Source organism: Impatiens glandulifera, chromosome 3 (genome assembly GCF_907164915.1).
Source record: "Impatiens glandulifera chromosome 3, dImpGla2.1, whole genome shotgun sequence".
Taxonomy (NCBI): Eukaryota; Viridiplantae; Streptophyta; class Magnoliopsida; order Ericales; family Balsaminaceae; genus Impatiens; species Impatiens glandulifera.
This window is the reverse complement of record NC_061864.1, coordinates 22570828-22580217: the sequence shown is the minus strand read 5'-3', so window position 1 is coordinate 22580217 and position 9390 is coordinate 22570828. Positions and strand designations below refer to the sequence as shown.

Below are 9390 nucleotides of genomic sequence, written 5' to 3'. Positions count from 1 at the left end.
GGACCAGTTTCGCCCCTCAAATCACCCGTTTTCTGATGGCTCAGCGCCGCAACCTTGGACCCGGTGTTCCGGTCGGACCGTCCAACACCATCACCATATCCATGTTGGAAAGATGGATATCAAGGATTGAGGAACGGACACCTGAAAACACCGTGAACAAGTGGTACGAAAGAATGGTGGAGGGGGGCTGGTTCAAAGAAAACTAAGTTATCGATTTTTTTTCCGGTTTTGGTCATTTTGTTGTACGACCAAAACCGCTCAATGTTCACTTTTATCATTTATGAAATGTTTAATTTTAAAAGTCTCCAGTTCTCATTCATATCTTTCCTTCCGGTTTTTAAAAGTTAATAAACGCAAAACCTCATGTTAAACGAAACTTCCGATTAACAATGTTTCATGTAAAACCGGAATCACAAGCAAAGATGAAAAGTTTGAAAACTTACCGCCCACGGTTTTACCTCCCAAAATTTACCACCCATTGATTCTCCGCTTTTACCGCCGAAAGTTACTGCAGTAACTTTTGGAGGGAAAGTTGGCGCCAAAACATCAAGCGACGGTTCATCTTCCAACCGTTCGGAACCGTCATCTATATAAGTTCTAACCATCCCATTCGACACATGTGCTTTCTCTCTCTAAAATTTCCAAATCTTCAAAAGCTTTCTACTCTCCGATCATCATCGTTCTTCATTTCTTTTCTTCTCAAAAATCTATCATGGATCTAAGCAAAGCTCCTTTCCAATGGATGTTGCAAGTTGATTTCGCGGATATTGATGAACACGCTGAGGACAAAAACAAGCTTGTTCTTCAATCTCTAAGAGATTCTGGGCTAGAGGAGTTTCTATCTGGTCCGTTCACTGTTTATCCGGCGGCGGTGACAGAGTTTCTAGCGACGGCGACGCTCACAAAGAGGAAGATCTCCGCCACAGTCAACGGGAAGAACATTCTGATCACCGAGGAGCTATTTGCTGAAGCCCTCGGTTTGCCCAACACATGCCTGGATCTCAAAACTGACCTAACCGCTGCAGAATCAAATGTTGTCCGGTTGGTGATATCGTTTTCAGATCAGGATCTGGTGATTCACTCCAGCCGGAAGAATAAGCTAAAACCGGAGTTCAGGTGGTTGCTGAACATCATCGCCCGCTCACTTCAGGGAAGAGGAGGTAACTTCGATAACCTGACGAAACTTAAGCTTAAAATGATGATGGCCATTGTCCGCGGTGACAAGGTGGATTGGGGATACGTTATTTTCGAAGAATTTTGCCAGATGGTGATTAAGAAGGACGGCCGGGTGCAGGCCTTCGCAATGCAGATTGTGAAAATCCTTAAGTTCCTTAATGTGGAACTTAGTGAAGGAGAACCGCTCCCACTCAACAATATTCTCAACTCAGAGTCAATGATTGAGAGGCCGGAGAAAACGGTCAAGCCGAAGACTTCCAAAACAAAGTCGTCCAAGGGGACCAGTTCTTCCGCTCCGGCTGAAGAAATATCAAAACAGAAGAAACCGAAAAGAAAGGCGGTTGAAACCGAAGTCGCACAAGAACCGAAGGGGAGGAAGAAGTCGACTGCAAGGAAGAGTTCCAACAAACCGGCGGACTCCAAGAAAACTCTTTCCTCGGATAATCCACTAGAGAGAACCGGAGACGTTTTTCAACCTATTCCCATCAACACCGTTGTTCCTACTCCCGTTTCATCTAACTCACCAAGGCAAACCGAATCCTCGGGGAGCCACAAAACCGAGTCAGCATCGAAGGAGGAAGCAGAGGTTAGTATCCACTCTGAAACCTCCAAGTCTCCAAGTAAAAGAATCGAAGAGGTAATGGCCGACGTATGCTTAAATACCTCTGAAGCCATCGAGAACGTTGTTCAAGACATTGCAAGAGAAACCGAAGACGATGTGTCAAGTCGTCGTAAATCAGTTGATCAGGTTGAGATACCCGATCAGAGTGAAGTTCAACCGGTCGAAGAAACGGCCAAAACCGCAGACATTACACCTCCGGCTCAGGAGGGTAATTTTGAAGAACAGGAACCATCCGGTTTCGCGGGGGACAAGTCAGCTCCAGATAACCAATCGGCCCAAGATGGGCCATCCGACTCAGCATTCATACCTGAAGGATTTGTTAACAAAGGAAAAGAGGTTCTTGTTGAAGATTCAGCGGAAGGTACTCTACAAACCGGCCCTCAACCAGAAGTCATAACCGGGGACGAGACCCCTTTTACTGCAGAACAAGAAGATGAAGTATTCGAGGAACTTCTCAGAGACATGAACAAGGGTGCCAGTGATGCGATAGCACCATACATCATGTGGGTAAAGCTCCGTTGTGAAACAAAGATATCCGATATGGCTCCAGGATTGAGCGGCAACAAGCATTGGGATAGACTCATCAAGCTGGAAGAAATGGCCATCAAGTTAGCTCACACCAATCTTATCCAACCCACCTTCAGCAAAACCGCGGTAATTCTTGAATATGCTCGGTTACAAGAAGTGGAGGATGCATTGAAAAGAGCTGAAGGAGCGACGCTAACTCCGATCGAAATGAGAATGACTGAACGGTTCCATGCGGTGCGAGAAAAGCTCACACAAAGTCTCGACCATCTTGATACACAATGGAGAAAAGGCTGCCGAAACCAACTCAATAATATCGATCTACATCAAAGTAAGCCATTCTATGTGGTCGGGGAGTCATCTGGAACAGCGGAGAACCTGGAACAAGACCCTTCTCAAACTGCTAAGGCCCCGGAAATCGATCAAATGAAGCAAGCGGTGGTTGATACAATTGATTCATGTCTTGGAAGTTATAAAACCGCAACCGATGAGAGGATTGCAACGGCTGAAGCTAATATGTCAAACACTATACGGGGATCTGTACAAACCGAAATAGCAAACACCGTTCAAACATCTATCAAGTCCATGATAGATGAGGCTGTGCAGACCTCAGTCAAAACCTTGATCGCCGAGTCTATCCAAACCGCAACCGCTCCATTGTTAGATATGCTACAGGCAATGGCTTTTCAAATTGGGGAGATGTCCAAACTCCAAGTCAGCAAGACTCAAGAGCAAATCGAGTCCGATGCTGAAACCGCTAAGAGGCTACAAGACGAAGAAAGAGAAAGGGAACGGGTACAGAAAGAAATTGAGGACAAAGATTACGAGCTTGCTTAGAAGTGCAACGAGGAAGAACAGGCAGGTATCCAGGAATCCCCACCGGCTCAACCGTCCCACTCTATGAACACAAGAAACAAGAAGAAACGAAGGGCGGTTGTGAAGGTAATTCAGCGGGCAGAACAAAGCAGCCGAAAAACAATGGAACCAGTCGGGCTGAATGTGCAACCTCTTGATGAAGAAGAAGAGGAGGATGTCGAAGAACTTAACCGGTGCAAGAAGAGGACAATTGAAGGTTCAACCGCAACTACAAGCCCCAGACCAATTATTTCTCCACCGCTTCATCCTTCAAAACCAGTTTGTGCCGGTTTTGGATTTGGCAAAAAGACTCCCGGCATTTCAAGTGTATGGGCCGGAATGCTGATTGACGCTGAAAGACGCGACAGGGAGTGGAAGGCAAGGGAAGAGGAAGAAAGAAGACGGCTTGAAAAAGAACTGGAGAAAGATCTTGAAAAGGGGGGACCATCCAAGCCTTAGTTTTTTCTTTATTTCCTTCAAAACAATTTATGTTTAACTATGTTTCAGAACTTGGTTATTTTATCATACTTTTCTCTGTTAGTTTCCACATACCTTTTTGGAAAATCAAACACATGTTTTTGAAACATTTTCTTCAAACAGAAAATAATCAATTCGGTAAACAAGATTTTCAAACCGGCCACATATTACAAGTTTTGAATATTTATTCTAAATAATCAAAAAGGGAGAAATTGATAGAAAAATTAAGTAAGTTAATTTTCAAACCGGCCACATATTACAAGTTTTGAATATTTATTCTAAATAATCAAAAAGGGAGAAATTGATAGAAAAATTAAGTAAGTTAATTTTTGGAACCGGCTAGACAAACTAAACAGTTGTTAACTTTCATGTGCAGGTACAGATCAAAATCGTATGAACCGGTTGGGGCATCATAAACCGGTTGCTGAAACCCTTCAAAAGAAACCTGTTTCAAGTGATCAAGTCAAAGATCAGAGGAACCGGTTTTCACTCTCTCAAGCGACCGGTCAGCAAAGACAAAAGTTCACATACCAGCCGGATCATACTGCACAAGAGACAAAACCGGAAAATTCAAACTTTAAGAGTGACGTAACATGACGAAACAGACGTGTCTTGAAAGAATAAAAGAAGATCAGATCCGATCGGAAGCATGCGAGGAAAGCAATGATGCTTTATTGATCTGAAGTTGACAACCTGAGGTGCATGTCCAACACGTGTCCAAATCTGAAAACCGATTATGTCATCTTACACTCAGAGCTGCCTGCATGACTGCCAAGTGTTGAGGAAGGTGAAGCGTGCAAGCAACCTCTCTGCACCGGCGTGATAATGATCAACCAATCCAGAGGAGAGAGAAGAAAATGACCGTTGGCTCTTCTCAGCTATAAAAGGAAGATGAAACGTCTTCATTTAATGCAGTTGTTGAGTTAACGAATACAGACGGAAAACGAATCATAAAAGCAATAAGTTAGAGAGATAAACTGTTACAATCCAAACCGGTGTGTCTAAAACTGGAAGCTTTCTATATCGTGTTGTGTTGAGTTGTTGTATTACATCAAAGAGTGAGTTGGTGTAACCGGCGAGTAGCGAGTTGGGCTCGACCGGTAGTGTTGTTGTAACTATAAAAGTTAGTGGAGATCCTTCTCATAACCTGAGAAGAAGGGGTGACGTAGGAGAGTTTGCTCCGAACATCCATAAAAATCCTTGTCTCGTGTTCTTTCTTTCGCTTTCATTACTTACTTAGTTTAACCTCAAATCAAATTAATCGTACTCCATAAACCGGTCCACTCATATCCATAAAACCGACTCCTTCTAAAACATCATCTAAGTCGCATACGTTGCTTCAACCTGAAACAGACATTTCCGCCCTTGAACTCGGTTCAAGAGTCTGTAACAGTTTGTGTAGTGCTGAGAACGGTTATAGTCTTTAACCGGACTATCACCAAAGTGTAGTGTTGTGTTGTAAGCAGCCACCCTTTCAGAAACCGGAAACACCCCGGTCCTCCAAGTGCGTCCCCGATCCTAACAAAATCAAATAAAAAAAATAAGGATTAATATGATTCTTTAACTTGGTCTTATATATTAATATTTTTTTTTAAATATTTATACAAATAATAAATATTAATATATTGAACTATTATTCCCTAAATATAGTTAAACATAACATTTAAAAAACTATTACTTTATTAAATTATATATTATTTCATAAAAAATATTTAATAATATTAATATTCTATTATAATTTACAACCCTAGTGAAACCCTAGTTTGTGAGTTGTGAAAATCCATCTACATTGCATGATTTGGATAAATTTTTATAATATTTGATGTGGTTTATTTAATCTGAGCCAAATAACTTATAGGCATATTACATATATATATATATATAATGAAACTATGAAAGTATATCAGTTATTCCACATATTAAATATATATATATATATATATATATATATATATATATAATCTGAAAATATCTATTAATCAAGAGATTCAACATATTAAACAAAAAATCTATAAATAATAGGAAGTATTACTTACCTACGATGTGTAGTCGTGTAGAATTTATAGAAAAACTTTGTTGCTGTTAAAACGGAAGAAGAAGCTACAAAATAAATATTGAAGATTAAGTTAATAAATAAATAAATAAATAAATATAAGATTATAAAAGTTGAAGAACAAAAATAACTTTATTAAATAAAAATATTACTTACCTGTATAGTTATTGTTATTGGAGATTTTGAACAAAAACTAGAAGAAGGTTGAAGAAGATAGAAGTTGAAAATTGAAGTAAGGTTGAATGAACAACGAACATTCTATGGAGAAACACTTATTACAATTTACAAATGAATGAAATGATGATAACTTGTTAAACGTGGAACTAAGAAATGATGTTAAACATGATAAAATAATTAAAATATTTATTTAATGATAGTTAGTAGCTACAAGTTATGACGTGGAATTTGATAAGACACTTAAATTTTATTAATATATATATTAATATTAATATATTTGGGTATCGGGTATCGGGTTTGGGTTTCCAACACTCCTCATCCCCGAACCCGATCGGGTACCATTTTTCACTCCTCATCCCCGATCCCGACCCCGATTTAAAATACCCGAATCCGATCATCGGATACCCACGGGTATCGGGTATACGGGTACTCATTGCCATCCATATCGTCAGCTACTTATTTATCCCGCCTTTCTTCTCTTCGTTTTGCCTCAAGAGTTCGTGAATTCAAACTTAGTTTCAGACTGCATCAGTCAATACTCAATACTTCTCTCATTGACCGCCGACTACTTATTCTCTGATGGTATTTAAAAATGTTGACTTTACTGAAATTTCCATTTTTTTAACTTTTTAAAATTTAATTATTTTGTTGAACTATTTGATCAATTAATATGTAATGATAGACAATACTCTTATTTGGTGTGTATTATGACTATTTGTTCATTTTCTTAAAATTTCTACCTATTAATGATTTTTATTTATTTTATTTAGTCAAAAGATGGGTTTTGGTGGGTAGGCACGTCCAATCATGGGTTGGCCCTTCTAATTGAGGCTAGTACCAAATTGTTTCCGAGTTAAGAACAATTTGGTAGCTCATGAGTAATTATATTGTGTCCAAGAAATACATTTAAATTATTTTCATAAATAATTTATTTTGTATCTTGAAAGGATTATATATTAGTAAATTTAGAAATATTTCAAGAGTACCCGTGGTAAAATAATACTGCCAATTTTATTTATTTGATGAACAAACATTCAATTAATGGCAAAAAAAACAGATAAGATTAACAATAATATATCTTAAAAAGCATTAAAATAAATAAACTGAAACAGGGTTAAGAAGAATTCATCCTAAATTTGGTAAGAAGTCGACTAGCAAATAGCAAAAATCCAAGAGCATGGCCCAATACAGCCGCCAGAAAAATACCACCATTGAAGGACATTACAGCTAACATGACCAAATAGGATAGACCGGCTCGAATGGTGTGTATACCCGTCTTGAACAGGCCTAACCCAATTCGGTTCGGTCCTGGTTTAACAAATTCCCAATGATATAGACACTCAACAATAACAGCTAGGGAAAAGACCAACACCAATGCAACTCCGTACATGGTCTTGTTGTGTCCTGGCCAACACGAGAACAGAACCTGGGCGTGGGTTCCCCAGAAGAAAGACGTGTGGAAGATAGAGGGGCGATGGTGATGGCTGAAGTCGGTCGGAGTAGGAGGCGGTGGGATGCCGACATTGTGGAGGTCGGAAGCAAAAAGCTCCATCTTAGGTGGGTTGTTGGATTGTTATGGATTATGAACACAAGGAATGAGCAGATTTAAGGATAACAATTGTGTGTGTGAGGGAAAGAAACTGTCGGACTGATAGGTACTATGGAGAAGCATGGTATAATCAGATATTAGATTGCTTGCTGTTCTAATGTGAAATGGAGAATTTGCAGTTGTTAGAAGCAAGCAATCTCAATTCTTTTGTTACAAGTTTAATTTTACTTAAAATCAACATTCAAAATAAAATATAAAACATTTTCTAGTCTAAATCCAAATTGAGAAGAAAAAAAAAATGGATACAAATGATGCCATTAAAAGCCAAGAATCACACAATCATTTGATTCATAATTAAAAATATATATCTTAAATTTCTAATAAAATTTTGATAATGAAGAAAATAAACATACTCAAATTGAGAATCTTCTCGAACTTTGTCTCATTGCTCAAACCTATACCCTATAACGGTTATACATTATAGGGTCTAAGGTTGAATCAACCTACTAAAATCGCAGAAAATCAAATAACTCAAACTCGAAAGAAAGACAATTCCTTCACATTTTATTTATAACCAATATCTTGTATAAATAAGTCTAATAAAGAACTGAAACAAAATTTCAGCATTTCAATAAGGGCAGTGGCATGTTATTATTCAGGTCATAATGTTTAGAGCAATATAGTGTTGTTCCATGGAAATTTGGAAAACTTAAGGAGAAAATTCTTTAAAGTGAAGGTTTATTTGCACCGAGCAGCTGACCAACCAGGTTAGTCACCTATACAAATTCGATTAGGATCAGTGGTTGAATCCAAACATAAAATAAGACTCTTTTTTTCGGTTAAATGAATATGAACAAGCTTAAATTAAGATGAAAATGGATAAGAACTACTACTACCTGCCAGTATTTTGAGACACATCGGTCAATACAGCTATTTTCACCCATATTCAGCTCAGATTCTTTGTACCTGAAATGAATATGCAAGTTCCGTCAATTTCCAATGTTTAAGTGTTTATAAAACTAATGATGTTCATGAAAATTAATTACAGGTTAATTTTATAATATCAATTTAGACGGTATAATATCATCATACCTGCTCTCCATACACTTGCTGAAACATGTTTGTGTAAGCCTGAACAAAACATGGTATAATCAGCTTTTTTAACATATGCAGATTTTCAAACAATCTTGAATTACAATCTTTTCCAAATTAACCAACATAACTATCATATTCAGGCAACAATTAAACCATGTCTAAAAATACATGAATATATTGTCATTATTCATTACAAACTCATCAATTGTCATAATATCAAATTCAAATGTCTCTCAAGTATGTGAGATGATAAACGAACATACACATGTAAAGTGTTGACGACTGTTCCACTGAAAGACTTGAAGCATCATGTGAATTGATGGGTTTGTTTTCTAAACATTTGATTGGTTTTATGAAATGTTGATATTTCAAATTTAGTAACCAATGACCCAGTCTTTTCACCGAGTTGATCATCGGACCAAACTATGGTTGAAACTATATCCAACTATTAATATGTTGCAAATTCAATTAACTAAAATAATGTAATTCCTTGTTTGAATTGATGATTTTTAAAAAATCTAGAGGAAAATAAAAATAATGAATATTTATGATTTTGACGATTATTCTCGGTAAAAATAATTAAAATGTATTGATATATATAAATAAAATAAAAAATAATAATTTAAAATAGAAGGTATTTTAGTATTTTGGTTAATAAAATAAGTGATATAATTGTTAAAAAGTGATTGATTGAAAAATTGATTTTATTTGGGTTTTTAAAATAACCCAAAAACAACCCGGTATAAGAGTTCTTAAGTCATAGCCTTTTTAATTAGGTTCTTGACACTAAGAGCTTTGACTTCAACACTGCTTATGATATATGATACTACATAATAAACAACTATGATTCAAACCCTTCAA

At 37.3% G+C, this 9390-nt stretch overlaps 1 protein-coding gene and 1 long non-coding RNA gene across 2 annotated transcripts; both read right to left on the bottom strand.

Moving 5' to 3' along the window:
- Positions 1 to 6999: 6999 nt before the first annotated feature.
- LOC124930003 (copper transporter 3-like) lies at positions 7000 to 7638 on the bottom strand. Its single transcript, XM_047470375.1, has one exon. The coding sequence runs from the start codon at positions 7435 to 7437 to the stop codon at positions 7000 to 7002; it is 438 nt and encodes a 145-aa protein (XP_047326331.1). The 5' UTR covers positions 7438 to 7638.
- Positions 7639 to 7737: 99 nt separating this feature from the next.
- Positions 7738 to 8613, bottom strand: LOC124932850. The gene is made up of 3 exons (XR_007098787.1): positions 8527 to 8613; positions 8331 to 8400; positions 7738 to 8210 (listed from the first exon to the last, which is right to left on the bottom strand). It is a non-coding gene; the product is annotated as an uncharacterized LOC124932850 (long non-coding RNA).
- Positions 8614 to 9390: the final 777 nt, after the last annotated feature.

Coding starts and splice junctions, on each gene's coding strand:
- LOC124930003 (XM_047470375.1), bottom strand. CDS start 7,437: ATGGAGCTTTTTGCTTCCGACCTCCACAATGTCGGCATCCCACCGCCT.